This window comes from Dama dama, chromosome 5 (assembly GCF_033118175.1).
Source record: "Dama dama isolate Ldn47 chromosome 5, ASM3311817v1, whole genome shotgun sequence".
Taxonomy (NCBI): Eukaryota; Metazoa; Chordata; class Mammalia; order Artiodactyla; family Cervidae; genus Dama; species Dama dama.
Window position 1 is genome coordinate 4,055,102 of NC_083685.1, and position 18,782 is coordinate 4,073,883.

The window sequence follows — 18,782 nt, forward strand, 5'->3', positions numbered from 1 at the left end:
GTCTCTGCTGTTTAGTCACTAAGTCATGTTGGACTCTTTTGTGACACCATGGACTGTAGCCCGTCCATGGAATTTCCCAGGCAGGAATACTGGAGCGGGTTGCCATTTACTTCTCCAGGGAATTTTCGAGACCCAGGGATTGAACTTGAGTCTCCTGCATTAGCAGGTAAATTCTTTACCACTGAGCCACCAGCGAAACCTAAAAATAGTATCTACCTCCTTGCTAAAAGATTGCAAGGGATGGTGTGACCAATTTGGAAAACAGCTTGCCAGTTCCTCAAAAGGTTAAAGACCCAGCAATTCCCACTCCTAGCTATCTACCCAAGAGAAATGAAAATGGATGAACCTTGAAAACATCTGAGGTGAAAGAAACCAGACACAAGGCCACATACTGTATGATTCCATTTATATGAAATGTCCAGAAAAAGCAAAACTATGGAGACAGATTAGTGGTTGCCAGGGACTGGGGGAGGAAGGATGGGGAGTGACTGGTAAGGATAGGAATGAATTTCTTTTTGGAGTGATGAAAACGTTCTAAAATTAGGTTACAGTGATGGCTGCACAACAATACAAATATTCTTAAAACACAATTATATACTTTAAATGGGCGATTTTTATGGTACCTCAATAAGGCTCTTGGAAAAATAAGTAGGTAGAATTCGTTCAGGGCAGTGAGTGGCTCAATAGTCGTTGGTCATTATTCTTATTAATTAGGTCTCCCTAATAGGCCCCAGAAGCAGTGAGCAGGGGAAGGAAAAGGCTGCTGAATTTCTATCTCAGCCTACCTCTTCAAGCTGCCATGTCCCTGGGCGAGTCCCCGAACCCATCCCGAGTCTCCTCAGAGCTACTCATAAATGAATGGGAGAACAATCCTCACCCACGTCTTTAAGGTCTCGCGAGGAGAGGGCGAGTGTTCCCAGAGGGCGCCCTCGGTCTCTGCCTGCGCGGTGCTGCAGGTATACGCCAGGCCGAGGCTAATCCGGAAAAGCCCTAAAGCTCTTTCAGGTGAGCTCTCTGTGATTGGCAGCTCGGGGGGAGGGATTCGGGTGACGGCTGCCCCGCCCCCTCACGTCGGGCCTGTTGGCGCCAGCCTGGGGGAGGTGGGCGGGCCCTGGGGTCCGCGGCACCCATTGGGCATTGCGGGGAGGAAGCGCCGGGAAGTCCTAGGGCCCCGCCCCCGGCCTTACGGCGACCAATGGGCGCGGCGCGTGGGCGGGGCGTCGGCGGCGTCGGCGGAGGTCTGGTGGCTAAGGCGGCTGAGGTGGCCGCTGAAGCTGAGGCGGCGGGCGCGGCCAGGATGGCGAAGAGCCTCGAAGAGAACGGGCCGCGCGCGCCCGCAGCTGAGGGGAGCCTGTCGGGGACTCGGGAGAGCTTGGCCCCGGGCCCCGACGCCGCAGCCACCGACGAGCTTAGCTCTCTGGGCTCCGACTCAGAGACCAACGGCTTCGCCGAGCGCCGCATCGACAAGTTCGGCTTCATCGTGGGCTCGCAGGGCGCAGAGGGCGCGTGAGTATCGCCGGGGCTCGGAGCCAGGGGATCAGGGGCCGGGGCAGGACCCGCGGCGGTGCCTCGACGCTGACAGAGCCGCTCTCAGGAAGGACAGACACGTCTCCCTTCCAACCGGGAACAACGATCTCTTATCTCCTTTGCCCCACCCGCACCTCCCCCCCACCCCCGGCGGACTGACCCGCCCCTAGGAAGGGCCTCGAGTGCTCTCCTCACCTGAGCTCACAGGTCGACTGATACCTTTCCCAACCCCAGCGCTGCCACCCTCGCCTTAGGGCTGGTTGGCTCGGCCAGCTCCCGACAGGCTCACAGGTGGTCTCCCCTCCCCCAACAGCGCGGTATTCTCCGTATCCCGCCCCCTGCAAGACTCCCTGACGTCCTTGTCTCAGCACCCGCCACCGCCACATCAGGGGGACACCTTAGGCTTCAGAGGGACGGGCTGCCCTGCCCCCACCGCGCTCGGGCACAGACTGACCCTCATCTCAAGGCGCAGGGACCTCTAGATAGACTGACATTGGTCACCTCCCTCCTACCTTGGGATAGACAGTCACTTCCCCTCATGGTAGGGACAGAGAGTGCCCCCCTCCCCCTCAGAGGCAGGTTTCTCCCTGTCACCAGCAACAGGTGGGCAGGCACTGCCCCTTCCCAGTACCCACAGGGGGACGGTACCTCACCTCTAGGACAGACTGTCAGTGCTTCCTCTCCAAATGCAGACTAGGGGGCAGGCAAGGAGACAGCAGGGTCCCCACTTGTAGGACACCTAGATCCCCCCACCCCGGGGCCCCCAGCTGGCAGGCAGAGCAATGTGAGGCGGTGGAGCAGCACCTTCCCTCCAAGCGGGGTGAGCTGAGCAGCCACATTCTGCCCCCAGTCCTCACAGGGATCATATGTATGGGTTGGTGATCCCTCTAGGAAAGATGGACTCCATAGCCCACTCACATCCCAGCTGTCCTGTCACTTGAGACCAGTGTTCTTCACGGAACTTACAAGCCTCCCTTGAGATATATCTCCCCTTCAATAGAGAGCGCCACACAATCACCTGGGAAAGCCTACAGGACTCAGCCATGACCCTATTCTAGAGATTCCTTCCTCCCCTTCTCTGACCAGCTGTGATCGTCTAAGGCTTCTTCAGCCTCTCTTATGACTTATGGAAGAGCCTTGACCGTCTGTAAGATCCCCACCCCACACAAGCAACCCCATAAAGTTCACTTCTGGGATTTTCCACAATCCCAAAGCCTCATATTCACCAGGCCTCCTTCTTTGGAAAGTTGGAGAGAAATGCAGGCCCCTCCCCTAAGAAGAGTTCTCTTTTACCCACTGGATCTGTCTCCTCCAGCCTCTTCCCACTTGCTTAGAGCAAGCCAAGCCTAGTCTAGTCCAGAACTCAGAGAACACCCCTTATTTTGATCCTTCACTCTGACTTGAAGCTTTGTCACAGTTCCCCAGGGAATAGATCATTTTTGAATTGAAGAGCAAATACCAGATTAGGGTCCTGGGAGGGATGAGGTCTAGAAAAGTGGGAAAGGAGTTACCAGTTGCATTTGTGGGTGCTTGGAAGGAAGAGTTCAGATTTGCTGGTGAATTCTGGGAGATAAAAACTCCTACTTAAAAAAAGAATCCTACTACATGCTTATCAGGAAGTTAACTAGATCTCAGGGTACGAAGCAGTGTGAAATAGTGGGAAAAGGCCAGATTTAGGAAGAAATCACACTTCCTGGCTGTGTGACCTTGGGCAAGAGCTTGAATCTCTGAGCCTGTTTACTCACTGTAAAGGGCAACAGTAACACCTATTCCCAAGATTACTATAGAGATTAAGTATTCAAAGGTGCCTAGCACAGTGCCTGGTGCAAGTAGTGGCCTAGGAAAATGTTAGTTTCCTTTCTTTGCCTTCTAAGGGTCTGAAAATTGAGGAGAAAATGAGGGCATACCTCTGGTATTTGTGAACAGAGAGAGGCCCCAGTGGGAGCACCTCCCTTTGGCTGTAATCCCCAACCAAGCAGCCAGACATCTGTCTTTCCCACCCTCCAACCGCAAACCCAAGCTTTGCAAGACGCCCTCTGCATCATTGGTGTCTATAGGGCTGGGGCTGAGGTGGGATTCCAGGTCTCTTCCTCTCTCTCTGCTTCACTTTCTTAACCCTGTTGGCCACCCTAAAATCTCTGGTGTCTGAAAACTTGGATGTTCCCTGTAGAGTCAATATTGTGGTTCAAAAAAAATAGCCAGAAGTAAGTCCCTGCCCAAGGCCATAAGAGAGGAAGTTATGGGAAGTTTCAGAGTGACCGCCCTGAACCCAGTCTCGTGGTTGAAGGCTAAGAGTCCATGTGCTAGCCCAGAGAAGTGAAACATTAGCCCTGATGGCTGCAGTGGAGATGGCTAGGACTCTGGCTCTGGATTAAAGGTCTGTCTCAGCCATCCTGGGCCAAAGGTTGTCTTAAGACAGTTTTGGCATTTGCCAGGGGCTAGTGGGGTAGGGGAAGAAAGTAGATCAGAAGCTACTTCCTCAGGTGACTGCTTGGTGCCTGTTGTGAGTAGATCATAAAATCATAGACTTATATCCCTCCCATAGAAGGGATCTTAAGAATTTGACCAGTGTAACCCTAACTTCTTATATGATGAGGAAACTGAGGTCACAGAGAAGAGAAGAACTTGCTTAAGCTTACACAGTACACTAGTGGCAGAACCAGGTCTTGAAACCACAGTTTCTGACTCCCAAGTCAGGACAGTTTCCATTGCCTTTACCACCCATTAATATGGCCTGGTGGCCCCAGCAGTAAACTGAGTCCTGGACAGAACTCAAGATCCCTAACAGGAACCTGTTTGCCCTTACCTTCCCTGGCTTAGCTCAGTACTTTTGACTCCCTCAGCAGTGTGGGAGGTCCACAGGGATGGTCCAGCAAGGATAAGATTGTGTTGTCATTACCACTTTGTTACACTTCATTAGACTGATGAGCTTCAGAACTAGGACCAGGCCTTTTTTATTTGGCTGCAGTTTGCGGGATCTTGAGTTGGGATTGACCAGGGATTGAACACAGATCCTTGGCAGTTTGGCAGTGAAAGCCCAGTCCTAACCACTGGACCACCAGGGAATTCCCTGGGACCAGGCTTATTCACTTTGTTCTCAGGCCTGCAGAGAAGTAAGTGATCAGTTAACATTTTCTGACACACATTTCAAGTCAGGAAGGTGAGAGCCACCTTACAGATGGCCATCTTCCTATGGATAGGTAAACTGAGGCCTGAAGGAAATGATTAACCTCACCTGTTCAGTCAGTTGGGCGCAAAGCCAGGAAGTAAACCCAGAACTCCTGATTCCCAGCCCTAGGCTCTCTTTACTTCACCTTGTCTGTCTTTTGAGTCTGCTCTGCAGGGAACCTTTGTGGGGCCTGAGATGGTCTCTGCCTGCTATGGAGCAGTAGCCAGTGATGGGGAGAGGCAAGAAAGCACCCAGCCAGTGAAGGGCCCTATGGTGGTGTGAGTGCAGACCAAGTGCTGAGAGCATTGGCTCCTTCAGCTTGGCTCGCAGCTGAGCTAGCTGTTGGAGCCCAAAATGGACCGGAGGAGAAGAAAGAAGGGTCTTCCTCAGGGACGGGTGGCCAGAGAACTTTGGGAACAGGAGGAGCAGACCTGTTTGTGGGGAGGGTGTCCCTTTGGAGTTGGTCAAGAAAGGACAGAAGGATACCAGTGGATACCAGGTCTCTGGCCTGAGGAAGATGGCCTGAGGGGGGCGGGTCCCTGCCCTCCCCCTCCTTTTCCTATGTGATTGCCAAGACTGGCCTCGAAACTGGAGTTTCCCACCCAGCTTCAGTGCTCAGTGCTGCAGGCCAGATGAGGTGAGGAGCTGTGCTGTCTGGGATCCCGTGGGTGTTGGCTTCCTGTTCGGGGAGAAATGGATCTGAACTGGGCCCAGGGAGAAACATCTGGAACAGCAGTTTGTCTTTTGCTGATTCAGTTCCCCTGTCCCCTGGGCCCTCCACTATTCCTAGTCAACTGTGACTTTGGAAATCATGTAACTGGCTCTGTTGACATGCCTATAGTTTGGTCTCTGCCACTTACTGTTGGGCCAGGGCCCTCCTGACAGGCTAGGTCCTGCCTCCCTGCTTTTCCACCACCTTCTCTAGTTTGTAAGTTCAGGACATCCTCTTTTCTTGAGCTGTTACAGTTCCCAGGAGAGCCTAGAGCTGGATGTGGAGTGGTCCCTGGGTGGCCCATCTGGAAAGAGACTACTGCACATGTGGGGCCCCGGTCTATGACTCGGGGCCACATGTCCTTCATTTTCTCTCCTCCTCCTCTTCCTCCAGCTTCAAAGAAAAATCCGGTTTGGTAGCCCTTTGGGTGTTCTAGGACCTCAGACAAGACTTGACTTGGTGAAGGAGGGGGCCAGATCACCAGCTGCTGCCCTGGGAAGGTGCCTGTGTGCCGCCTGCTAGGAAACTCTAAGCTGTGGGAAAGAGATAAAGCAGTGGGACCTGCTTGATGTTTTGTATTCCTAGCATCTAGGTTTGAAACAGGACCTTCGGGGGGCCAGTCAGGCCTGGCTCCGGTCCAGCCTCCCAGTCTGTTTACACTGAGGGAGGGGAAAGAAGGTGCTCTGTTCGCCCTCACACCTAAGGCTTTGAGCCCAGATGTTTGTGTGACCTTGGACATACTGCTTCACTCTTCTGAGCCTCAGTTTTTCACTGTGAAACAGTTATGATAACACTGACTTTGCAGGATTGTTGTGGGGGTTAAAAGAACTGATGCTTGCAAAGAGCCTGACAACACTGTAGGTGCTCAGTGAATGTTCTGCCTCCTCATAGAGATTGGAGTACCTGGTGCATCCTGTCTTTTCATTTTCTACTTTCCATCTCTGGCTGTGATGATGAGCATCAGTGAGATCCATCCCCTGTGAGCAGGAGTGAACACCAACCCATGATGAACCCTCACTTTCCCCTGAGAAGCGTGGTTATCCCATTTAGTAGATGAGTACACTGAGGTTCTGAGAAGAAGGCACTCAAGGTTTGCCAGCTGGTAAATGGCAGAACTGGGACTGGAACCTGTTTCTTGACACCGAATCCAGTGACTAAGCCTTGCTAAGGTGTAGCAGGTAGGATGCCAGGTGCTCACCATCCCTGAGGCCCCCACACCCAGGGCAGGAAGCCTGTGGGTAATATGGGGATATATAGGAAGAAGCAGCCAGCTCCACCCATTGGAGCTCAGAAAGAAGAAGTGGCATTTGATTCAGGCTTCAGAAGGAGCAAGGAAGGGCAATCTGCGATATGAGAGGGGAAGTGTGTGAAGAAAAGCCAGCTGTTTGAGAAATGTGTGCCAAGAGGCGACAGGAAGAGCGGGAGGTGGGAGGATGAGGTGAAGCATAGGGAGGGAGGGAAGTGGGTTGGGCAGAGGTCACTGGCCGTGAGTGTCAGACTGAGGCCTCCTGTGTTTCATTAAGGTCAGTCTGGTGCAGGCATGGAAGATGGTATGAAGAGGAGCTGGACCACAGGCAGTGAGAGCAGTTGGGAAAGTTTGGGACAGCCCAGAAGGGCTGCAGAGAGGTCTGGAAGGTTCTGGAGCTGAGAGGATGAAGAGTCAGCAAGTTGGGCATGGTACCTGATCAGCTGTGTGGACCTATAGGGACTTACAAAGGCTTTGGCTGAGCTGAAGTGGCCCTCGCCATCCCAGGGCCTCTGACCACAGGGAAGGAAGGCCATCTGCAACCTTCCTTTGAAGCAGACAGTGGGCTGCTGCTGACTGCTTTGTCACAGCCCTGGGCTCCCCAAGGTGCCTGGCATGGCTGGCATGCTCAGGGCCCATCAAGGGGTTCTTTGTATCTCTCCAGTAAGAGAGCGGATTAGCTGGCCTGGTTGGGAAGGGGTGGGTGAGTGGAACTGAGCTTTGTGGTCTCTCCTGGTAGACCTATTGGATGGCAAGGAAGGCTGTCAGAAGAGCTAGCCACCTCTCTATGCAGAGAGGAGGAAGCCCTGAGGGCATGGAAAACCTCCCTTAGGGCAGCATGTAGCTTGGCCGGGGGTGGGGGGGGGGGCATGTTTATAAGGCTCTTAGGCACAGCATAAGCTCATCGGGGGTTTCGAGGGTTTCTTACCTGGTTCAGTGGTAAAGAATCCGCCTGCCAGTGCAGGAGATGCTAGTTCGATCCCTGTGTCAGAAACATCCCCTGGAGAGGGAAATGACAATCCACTCCAGTATTCTTGCCTGGGAAATCCCATGGACAGAGGAACCTGGTACGCTGTAGTCTGTGGGGTCACAAAGAGTCCGACACAGCTTGGCAACTAAACAACAATAAAAGCTGATCAAGAGGAGGCAGCCTGGCAGCAGAGGGCTGACTTCCTCCCACCTCCAGTCTTTATTTTGTTCCTGGAGCTGGTGCCTCAGCTGGGAAATGGAAGCAAGTCCGGTGCCTATGAGAACATGAACCCCTCAGCCCTTAAGGGCACCACCATGCTCTTCTCAGAGATGATTCTGGCTGGACATGGGGATTTATGCTAGTATGGGAAAGGGTTCTGAACACAGGGACCAAGGTGCCAGGGCTGGCTCCACCACCTGGTGATCTGTGAGTTAAGCATGTCCTCTCACCTGACCGTAGGACTAATGCTCCTTGCTTTTCATCTAGCACATGCTACGTGTTCAGCCATGTGCTAGGCTCTGGGGATGCAGACCTGGAGCATAGCAGGCCAGGAGATAAAGGTGTGGTCTGATGATGAGGATTAAATGAGGTGACTGGATTAGGAGCATGTGTAAACAAACAGTGCTGACCAGGGATCAGGAAACCCAAGTCCTAGGCTTCACTGGGCCCCTAACTAACCCTGTGGCCTTGAGAAATTTGCTTAATTTTTCTAAGCCTCAGTTTCCCTTACATATAAACTAAGGTAGCTTTATTGAATGAAGTTGAAGAGTTCTTCTGCTTCTAACATACTGAGGCTGCCCTTGGAGTATACAAAAAGGGCCTTGAGAAGTTTTTTTCCCCCTGGGTTGGGAAGATCCCCTGGAGAAGGAAATGGCAACCCACTCCAGTACTCTTGCCTGGAAAATCCCATGGACGGAGGAGCCTACTAGGCTATAGTACATGGGGTCGCAAAGAATCGGACACGACTGAGCGACTTCACTTTCGTCTTCACTTTTGTCAGGTACCTCATAAGTGCAGGGGTGGTCAGGGCACAGCCCACAGAGGCCAGAGCTTTCAGCATGCTGTGTTTCTCTTAGGAGAGGACCTCTCTTTGTTTGTCAGACCAGTGGCCCTCATGTCTTTGGGAGTGCAGTCAAATCAAAGAATGCTTTGATCTGTCTAGCTCTTTGCTCTGCACAGTGCTTTCTTTCTCATTGCCTTGCAGTGATCCTAACAGGAGCAGTGGGAACTCAGGAGGGTGAGTTTTATTTTGCCCTGTTTACAGACAGGGAAACGTAAGCTGAACAAGCAAGGAAACTGTGCCTGGAAGCCAGGGTTCTGCCTTTCCAATTTTCCACCTTACCAAAGCTGGTTGCCTCTGTGTGGCCACTCCTCCCTCTTCCTGTCCCAGCCTTAGGACTTTCAGTCCAGCTCCAAATGTCTATACTTCTCCTAGTGGGTTTCTCAAGTTGTTTTTCTTGGCTTTTTTCTTTCTTTCTTTAAAAAAAAAAATTTATTTGACTGTGCTGAGTCTTAATTGTGTCATGTGGGATCTAGTTCCCTGAGTAGGGATCAGACCTGGGCCCCCTGCACTGGGAGCAGGGGTTGGGAGTTCCAGCCACTGGACCACCATGGAAGTCCTGTTTTTGTTGTTGAGTTGTTATAATGGATGGCACACTTCCTATCCCAGATCCTCCACACAGCACCTCACGCAAGATGAGGCGGGAGCAGCTGAATGCTAAGGGAGCCCAGGAACATAGTATGGAGAACTCTTGTTCTTCCTCCCTGCCTTCTGGGCCCTGGATTCTGTGTGTCCAAAAGTGGTCCTTCCTAGCCAGCCACATTTGGAGGATGCTTCCCTTTCTGTCTTGATTTCAAAAAAGGAGAACCTAAGTTTGGGAGATCCTGGGTTCAGGACACCAGCAGACTGGCTTCAAGCCCTGGCTCTGTCACTTTCTATCCATGTGACCTCTCTGAGTCTGCAGATGGGCCAGGTGGTGGCGTTGGGAGTGGGAACTGGCCTCATGTGAGTTATAGTTATGAGTACTAAGGAGATGGTGTTGATAAAGTGCCCAGCAGTGTCTACCACCAAGTAAGGGTTCTGTGGTACATGGTGGCTCTTATAATTCAAGTGTGAATTATCCTCTAAGGTTTACTTCAGGCCTTTGGCCTAATGGTGAGAGAACAAGGCAGCCTGGGTTTGAAGATCCATACTCCTCCTTGTGCTCTGCCTACATACCCTTGGACCCTGGGGGCAAGATGGGAGCCAGTCCCACTCAGCTTGTGGTCTGGAGCTTTCTGACCTGCCAGGGCAGGTTGGGAATCCCCCAGTCAGTTCCTCATTGAGTCATCTGGAACAGGGCTGCAGGTGACCCTGACTCTGAGGGCCTGATGCGAGGGCCTTGTCTTCTCTTTGGCGTGAAGATAAAGTGGAAGCGAGAACAGAGGTGGGTCTCCTGAAAGATTCCATTCGAAGCAGGCAGTCGTAGGGCTGCCTGGGGCCTCTGCCCTCTTGGATAGAGATAGTCACTTGGGGAAGAAATCAGAGTTTGCTTCACAATTACCCCCACCCTCCTGTGTTCCTCGTGAACTTTCACCCTGGGCTCCCTGTCCTGCCTCTGAGTGACCCCCTCCGTCCTCCTAGCACAGTCACTTGGTCATGCCACTTTGCAGAAGCGCCTGCATGGTGGACCAGGCTTTCACCAAGACCACCGTGTTTAACTCCGTGAGATATGGTTATTATCATCATAATCTCCATTTTACAGAGGTAGATCCCAGATCCCAGAGTGGTAAAGTGACTTGCCAAGCATCACACAGCATGTGGCTCTGTGTTCAGGGAGGTCCAAGCTCCCTGGGAAGAGGGCTTGCACCCACCCAGCCGAGTGGATAGCAGCCAGTGCCAGAGCTGAGTGACAAAGCAGAAGAAGGGCCTGAGTACACCTCCCAGAGCTGTCCTCTGCTCCCCTTGGATGGTGCCTAGTTACTGGCTTGCTGAAAAACCTGAATTTCTACATCTGCCCAAGGGTGGGGTGGAGGTGATAATTAGAGGACCTATTTCATATGCTTGTTGTCAGGATTAAATGAAATAATCTAAGTGCTGAGCACCATGTCTGGTCCATAGCAAGTGCCTGGTAAGGGTTATAACAGACATTCAATTATGTTAACTGAATATAGAATTATAATGTTGTAAAAGGCCATCATCAAACACATCTGGGCTCAGCCCTGTGCTGGGCTTCAGGGAGGATCTGTAGCTGGACTCAGGCCAGGGAGGGAGCGCCCTTCATCAAGCAGTTTCTGTGCTCATGCTTTTCCCATCTGATTTCACGGAAGAGGATAGTATTCCCATCTCACTGGGGAGAAAGCTGAAACTTAGAGTGCCCGAGGTCACAGAGCGACCGAATCTGTCATCAGACATTTATTGAGCACCAGCTAGGCAGCAGGCCTGGAGAAGGGCATGGCAACCCACTCCAGTCTTCTTGCTTGGAGAATCCTAACAGACAGAGGAGCCTGGTGGGCTACAGTCCTTGGGGTCGCAAAGAGCCGGACACGACTGAGCGACTAACAGAGGCCCCAGGCTCTGTTCTAGTGTCAGGACACACTGGGGAGAGTGGTTGGCAGAGTCCCTGCCCCCCAGGAGCACACCTTCTCTTGGAATGCCGCCTCAGTGAGCAGACGGGACAGTCAGGTGGAGAAGCCAGACTCGCTCCACTGGACTGCTCACATTCCCCGAACACACCAGGCTCTTTTCCATTAACGTGTGCTTTCTCATCCTGGGTCTTCTGCCTGATGTGCTGTTTCCCCTATCTCACCCTGGCCACTTCCTGTCACCCTTCAAGGATCATCCCAACAGTCAGCTCCCCTTTAAGGTTTTCCCTGAACACATGCACCCCTACCCTGGGGGCTTCTTGCCGTCTCCTAGCACCTTCCACCCTCCTCCTCGCTTCTGTGATAGCACCTCTGTGTGGGCTAGTTATTTACTCCCCCATCTGTCTCCTCTACCAGATTGACCTCCTCAAGGGCAGGACCTACATTTTATTCAACTTTGTAGATTCAGGGCCTGGAACACATCTGGAGAGATGTGTGTGGAATGTAATGAGGTGCTGTTTGTGTTCTGTCCCTTCAATGGCTAGGAGGGACTTTGTAGAGATGAGAGGCTGGTCTGAATGAGGCCTCGGGAAACAAGTGGGACTGAAGTAGAGTCGGGGTAGGGGTGAGGGTGGGCAGCGTAGAGAGAGGGCCATCTAGAAATAGGGCTGGGCATGTGCAGAGGGACTAGGAGGGCCTGGGAGCCAGGGCCTGAAGTTGTGTTGAACAAGGAGGGCAGTAGGGAGCCTTGCAGAGACAAACAGTGAGTCAAGGCTAAATCGATAAGATCTGTCAATCAAATCTAGCAGTTTTGTAAGGATGGGTGAGGGGAGCTGTATATGAGTCATGGTGCCCACAGTGATATTGTGAGCTGAGGACCCAGTTGCCAGTGGGGAGTTTCAGGTAATACTCTGCCCGGTAGGGGTGGGGACTTGGAGAAGAGATGTCCCCAGTTGAGAATAGTCTCTATTTTCATTGTTGTTGTTTAGTTGCTCACTTGTATCTGACTCTTTGCGACCCCATGGACTGTAGCCTGCCAGGCTCCTCTGTGCGTGGGACTTCCCAGGCAGGAATACTGGGGTGGGTTGCCATTTCCTTCTCCAGGGGATCTTCCCGACCCGGGGATGAAACCCGCATCTCCTGCACTGGCAGGTGGATTCTTTACCGCCGAGCCACCAGGGAAGACCGAATAGTCTCCATACCTTTCTGCATTGGTCAGAGAGAGCTGCCCTGGGGGTTTTTGCTCTGATCTTTGCCTTTCCCTAGCTGAGTGGGAGTCAGGGGAGGGGGGTTCCTTGCTTTTTGGAGCCAGCAAGGCTGGTGCTTAAAGGAACTATTTCTTGCCTCTGACATCAAGGGGGGTGGGGCTGTGCCGAGTGGAGAGTTGGGCAGAGGCCCAGGGCACGGAGGCCAGAGATGGGTGGAGAGAACCTGTTTACTATTGTGCGCTGACCCAGGGCTGGAAGGAGCAAAGCCAGGGAATTCCTTGTGGGAAAGGGAGGCAGGCCCAGACCCAGCTTGCACGGGGTGTTGGGGAAGAGTGAAGCAAGCGGGACTCTTTCACCTAGACCGGGAGCCTGCGTACTGCCCTGCCTCCGTGCGGGGGCTGCCAGGCCGCAGGAGGGTGCACCGGGCTGCTGCAGACCATCCTCCTTCCCCACACTGACTCACAGCGCGACCTCGGGCAGATCACTTACCCTTCGGTCCCTAGGCCTCCCTCGCTGTCTGGGGACTCACTCCAGAACCTTACAGGCCTCCCAGCCCTGACCGTCGGCCATTTGTAGATCACCAGCCTCTCTTGCCTTCTCGTTTCCTATCATGGATGATTATGGGGCTGGCATAAAGGCTGTTTATACTTTTAGTCATTACCACCACTTAGATTAATGAACTCCAGAGTTTGTTACTCAGTGTGCAAAGTAGGTCAGCCTTTTTGTTTAGCCTCACTCCTTTTTCCAGCTCTGGGTGGGAGAGAGGAGTTCCCCCACCCTTGTTGTCCCTGGATCTGTGATTGCGCATCCACTTCCCGATTTTCCACACTTGCATCTTGCTCACTCTTGCCGTCTCTGCACAGAGAGCAGTGGTTGTCTCCTGGGTGGTAAAGGAAGAGGGGGGGACCGTACCGGGTACTGAGGCCCTGCTACACGTGGGCCACCGAGTGCTTACTGGATGGCTCAGTGCCCAGTGGCATCTCTACTTCCAGGCTGTGTGACCTTGGATGGATTACTCAGCTCTGCTAAACTTGAGTTTTCATGTGCTTCCTTGGGCAATTGTGTGCCTGCGTAGTGCTGGGCAGAATGGTGCAGAATGGGTGCTGGAAGTGTGTCCGTTCTTCCTGTCTCATGTGGTCTTTACTGCTGCCCTCCAAAGGGGTGGCCTTGCCCCCATGTTACAGGTGGCGAGCTGGAAGCTCATAGAGTGGCAGAACTGGGTCAGAAGCCAAGAGTTACAGTCTGTGTATCACTGAGTAAATGACTTAATCTCTTGGGGTCTCAGTTGCTTCCTGGGTAAAATGGGGATACTCCTGCCCTGCTCTGTGTGTGTGTAGACCAGTCAGATGAGAAGAGGGATGTGAAGGTGCTAGGCAAGCTGCAAATACTGGTCACCTCAGTGCTACCATTAGCTGGCCACCCACCAGGCTGGGTCCTTATACACATGTATTCTTCATTTAGACCTTATGTGTGTGGTCCCACTTGAAGATGAAGTTGAGACTTCAAGGTCTGTCTCCCAGGTGGAAGAGCTGGAATGGAAACCTCGGTTGGTTGGCTTCAAGGTCCCCACTCTTTTTACTGTCTCCCACACTCCACATGGCCTTCCTGACGGTTGAGATGAGGAGAATCCATCCCGAGGTCTCGACCTTGGGCCTTATGCTTGGGCTGTGTTTCTCTTTGTTTGGGCTGGTTTGGAGAGGGAGGCTTAGTGGAGGGGGGTTACATTGGTTCCTTGGGACCAGGGTTTATCTGACACCTTTGCATAAAGGGGTCATGGGCACAGGCACCACACCTGGCTGAGTGTGCCAACCAGAGGGGCTGAGGCGTGCTTGGGCGGAAAGTGCATGATGGGAAGGACTAGGCGGAGAGAGCTCGGTAGCCAGGTAGCCTTGGGAGCTGGTCTTGTCCATCTCATCTCTTGGAGGTCTTCAGCTTCTGGGTTTGGGGAGAAGGTTGGGGAGCCTGGCATCAGGGGGCTGTCATTGCTGCCTTGGGCCGTGGCATGGCACAGCACAGCTAAGCTTAGTTTAGCTGAGAGCCCAGCAGAATCTGGGCTCAGTCACTCTCTGGCTGCACATTTCTGTCCTCTCTGTGCCTCCCTCCCCAGGAGGTGGTGGTCAAGGTGTACTTGTGAGCTTTGCCCATCCAGCATATTGGCCTCACTGAGCTTTCCTAGGTTTGGGCAGGCTGCTCACTGGGACAGTCAGAGCACTGGAGGAAGGCTTAGACTGTCTCCAGGGGGTTGAGGGCCAGAGATGGAGCCCCACAGTGGCCTCTGGAGAACGGCCTGATTTCCTCCCAGTCTTCCCGGGGCGGGAGAAGCAGCACAGGAGTCACTGTGGCAAAGGAAAGCTCTGGTTTTGCCACTTAATAGCTTTGTGACTTTGCCCAAGTCATACAATCTCTCTGATTGGGTCAGGTTTCTCATGGGTCCAGTGGAAATAGTAATTAATCTGTGAGGCTCTCACTGGGCTACTAGGGGCACAAATACAATTGCTGTAGGCAGCAGTGGCTTGTAGCCCTGAAGGCAATAGATGAAAGTAATGATATCATGGAGAAAACCAGGCAGGCATCTGTGGGTATCTGTGAGGTACACAGTGGGAGTTACATAGCTCAAGACCCAGTCCAGTTAGGGAGTGACAGGGCTGAGCAACATGACCAAGTTGTAATGAACTGCTCATTTCACATCACATCTTGATTCATTGGTGATTTAGTGCTGAAATCAATTGGTGATTGATGTGTGATTTAGTGCTGAAATTGATTTTAGGGGATTGTGACCAGTATTAAAAGAAAAAGAAGTAGGAAGTAGGATGGAATAATACAAAAATTGAACTGAAAATATCAGGTTCTTTAGTACATGTAGGAGTAAATTGTTTCATAAAATGTATTTTGGTTACGTGTGTATGTGTGTATGTGTATAGTCTCAGTACAAAATGTATTTCTTACTGTGAGTTTCAGTTTAAAAACTTGGAGAGATGGTGTTATAAGTAGTTGAGATAAACGTCTTCAGGTTGGAAGACAGCTAACAAGATCTGGGCAGGCACAGCCGCTGTGTGGAGGTTCAGGGAGTGACTTTGGGGTTCAGAGCATGCACTGTGGACTGAGGCAAGCCTAGGTTTGAATGCAGCTGCATGGCCTTGGGGGCTTCCCTGGTGGCTCAGAGGTAAAGAACCTGCCTGCCAAGCAGAAGGTTCAATCCCTGGGTCAGGAAGATCCCCTGAAGAAGGAAATGGCAAACCCACTCCAGTATCCTTGCCTGGGAAACCCCATGGACAGAGGAGCTCGGTGGGCTGCAGTCATGGGTTCACGAAAGAGTCAGACATGACTGAGACTAACCAGCAGCATGGCCTCGAGAAGGCCCTTACCTTTCCTAAGTCTAGGGCTCTGCTTCTGGAAAGTGGAGATAACGTTGCAGTGGGTTATTATGAAAGGCATATGAAAATAATATATATATATATATATGTATTTTATGTAATATATATGTATTTTGAAAGATGTTGGTAAGGTAGTAAATGATTTTAAAATGGTAACTACTGTTGCTGCTGTTATTGTTGAAGTTGTCATTTTTATTATGTTGGGCCCCTAAAGTGTTGCTGTGACTTGGAGAGGGGAGAAGAGGCATTCCAGGTAGGGGTGGGTGGGTGACGAGGGATAATTACGTTTGCCTAGTATGAGGCTGATCTGGCTGAGAATTGTGCAGCCTTAGAAGGGGGTGCTGCAATAGACAGAAGGTACCAGAAAACTTAACAGGATGGCTTCGGCTTCACCTGGAGATGACGAAGGCCCAGCCCTGAGGAGTTCCACTAGACACCGTCCTCATTAGACTCTTTTGGTTGCGGAGACTCCTTCAGACCACCTTAAGGACAGAGGAGTTTTCTGCAAGAGTGAGTGAAACTCTCAGACTGGAAGCATCCCCATGGGCCGTTTGGCCTCTTAAGTTGGTCATTTGGTCAGCCTCCCTGTCACTGGCAGCTGGCACACACTCTCCCCCCACTGTTAGGAGGAAGCCACCTCAGGGCCTCCACACCGTCGTCATTTGCAGAGACGCCCAGACCCAAGTCCACGTCACGGCTCCTTTCTGGGCATCTTTGGAGGGTCAGTTCACAAGGCAGGCCATCCAGTTGTATAGCAGACAGGCTCAGAGAGGGCAAGGCGCTATTTCAGAAGGAGTTTCTGTATCAGACAGCAGTCTGGTCAGATGCCCTCTGAGATCCTGACCCACCAGACTGGAGAGTTTGTGAACCTTCTGATTTTTAAAGAAAATGGGTAGTGTCCAGCCATTCAGGAACACATTCTGTATGTGACAAGAAGTTCACCTATAGTTAGAATGTCAAGTGCTGAGTGCCAGGTACAGCAGGTGGTTAAACTCCTTTGCTATTGGAGGAGAGGCCACTCAAATGACCATCTTTCCTCCAAAATTTCCCAATTTAAGGTTTTGAAAATAAAAATAGATCTTTCAATGGACATGTACATTTAAAGTAGTAGTGGATTTTTTGTTTGTTTCTGAAACGACCTTACCAAATCAATGGTGTAGTTTAAAATCAGTAGTGCCTTAGAATCCAGGAAATATGGTCGTTTGTTTTGTACCCGTTTGAAATTCCGGTTTGAGGTTTGATGCTGGGTCTTTGAAACTGCAAAAGCTGTTATCTGGCATCATTTAAAAGAACACTGAGCTTGAACGTGTTCCCCTGTGTATTTGTAGTTGGGAGACTGGGTATCTCTGAGGCCCTGCTGTCAGATCTTATCAGCAGAGACAGACTAGAGGGTCAGGGTGTCACATGGATACGTATTTAATCAGCTGGGAATTCTCTGGAAACTGGTAATCTCAGGCAAAAGCCTTGCCCTCTTATGAGCCTCCATTTTCTCTTCTGCTCAATGGGGCAATTGGATCAGATGTTATCCACATCCATAGCTGCCAGAACTTCCTGTTGACTCCGTGTGGCTACCTCCTTTAGTTTTAGGTAACTAGAAGGCTCATCCCCTGACTTCTGTGACTGAGTGCTTTGTAGTGATGGGAGGTGACCTGGCCTGTGATGCTGGGCCTTTGGTTTGGGCTCCCTGGGTGTTTGGGGGCTGCCTGGAGATATGCATATATTTGTTTGTAAATTACCTGATCTAAAGGTGTGGTCTCTGCTTTTCTCCTGAGGGGAGGGATAGGAAGGAGCCAGTCCTTGTGCCTTGGTTCTGCTTCCAGGTGGTGAGAGGGTGGGTCGGTGGCCTGTGTGGAGGGGCCGTCATCTCTCCTCGGCTAATCAGCTCTAGGGCTGCTCTCAGGCCCCTGCAGTTCTCCAGATAAAAAACCGAAGAAGAGGACCTGCCTGTTTGTGTCTGGGAGCTCTGCTCTGCCAGGGCCCCTCCCACTGCTCGTCCAACCAGTAAAAGTTCTAGCAGTGCATTTCCTTCCTGTAGAAAGAGAATCAGAGGCTCAAGGCCTGGGCCAAACCCTGGCCCTGCTGTGTCCTGTTCCTGAGAGCCTCCACCCCGCACTGCGTTCCGGGAGGTCAGGCAGTGCTGAGTGCAGGCCCTTGGCTATGACTGACTTGGATTCGAGTCTGGGTTTCTCCACTGACTTGCTGCTTGACTCTGAGCAGAATGCCCTTCCTGGATGTCTCACCTCTGGTGAGGCCAGTGCTTTTCTCACGGGGAAAGGGGCAGGGGGAGGCACAAGGAAGAAACGCAAGAGATCCATAATCTACTACTTTAAAAGTAATAATGAGAGTGTGTACGTGTGTAGAGAAGGACACATACACGGTATTTTCATTGTTTTCTTACCAGTATTGCTCTGTAGGCTGAATACAAGGAAGGACATGTAGAGTACGCAGTCTTCAAATGCTAGTCATCTTCTCTTTGCCGCGTGGTTATGTGAACTCAGGAACTTCCAGGGACTCCCTCCTTGGAAGGAGCCCACTCACTCGAAGCACCCTCTAAGCCAGGGATGTCGCCCAGCCTGCCGCAGCTGCTTCAGGGCTGCCCAGGGTGGGTCTCCAAGCTGAGATGTTTCCCCACCAGCTCTCATGGGCGTTCAGAGCCTGTGGAATGTCAGTGCCATGAGACCTGGGACTTGTTCTAGTCACAGGACTGTTCCCCACAGTCTACCCAGACGCCCTAGCCCTAGAGCTCTCTCTGCATAGCTGTGACAGCTGCTCCGTGAGTAAATGTGCAAATCTGAGTGGTGTCTGATGGGGCTTTGAAGTATATTTTGAATTTGGATAGGCAGAGACAACTTGGAGTGTTCCTGCAAAGGGACTGGCATGAGCAAAGGCTGAGAGGGAAACAGGGCCAGGGTGTAATTGGGGAAACCATGAGTAACTAGTTTTGTTAGAGTGCAGAGGTGAGCATGTTATCCCTGTACTTGTTTGACTAGTTTTTCGTCCAGCTCCGTACCG

At 51.9% G+C, this 18,782-nt stretch overlaps 1 protein-coding gene across 1 annotated transcript in view; it reads left to right on the forward strand.

Moving 5' to 3' along the window:
• Window positions 1-1,217: 1,217 nt before the first annotated feature.
• Window positions 1,218-18,782, forward strand: part of TBC1D10A (TBC1 domain family member 10A) — a 28,692-nt gene continuing 11,127 nt past the window's right edge. Inside the window, exon 1 of the mRNA XM_061141555.1 lies at window positions 1,218-1,506. Within this exon, the coding sequence (XP_060997538.1) occupies window positions 1,298-1,506 (209 nt within the window). The 5' untranslated portion in view covers window positions 1,218-1,297. The remainder of the gene's footprint in view (window positions 1,507-18,782) is intronic.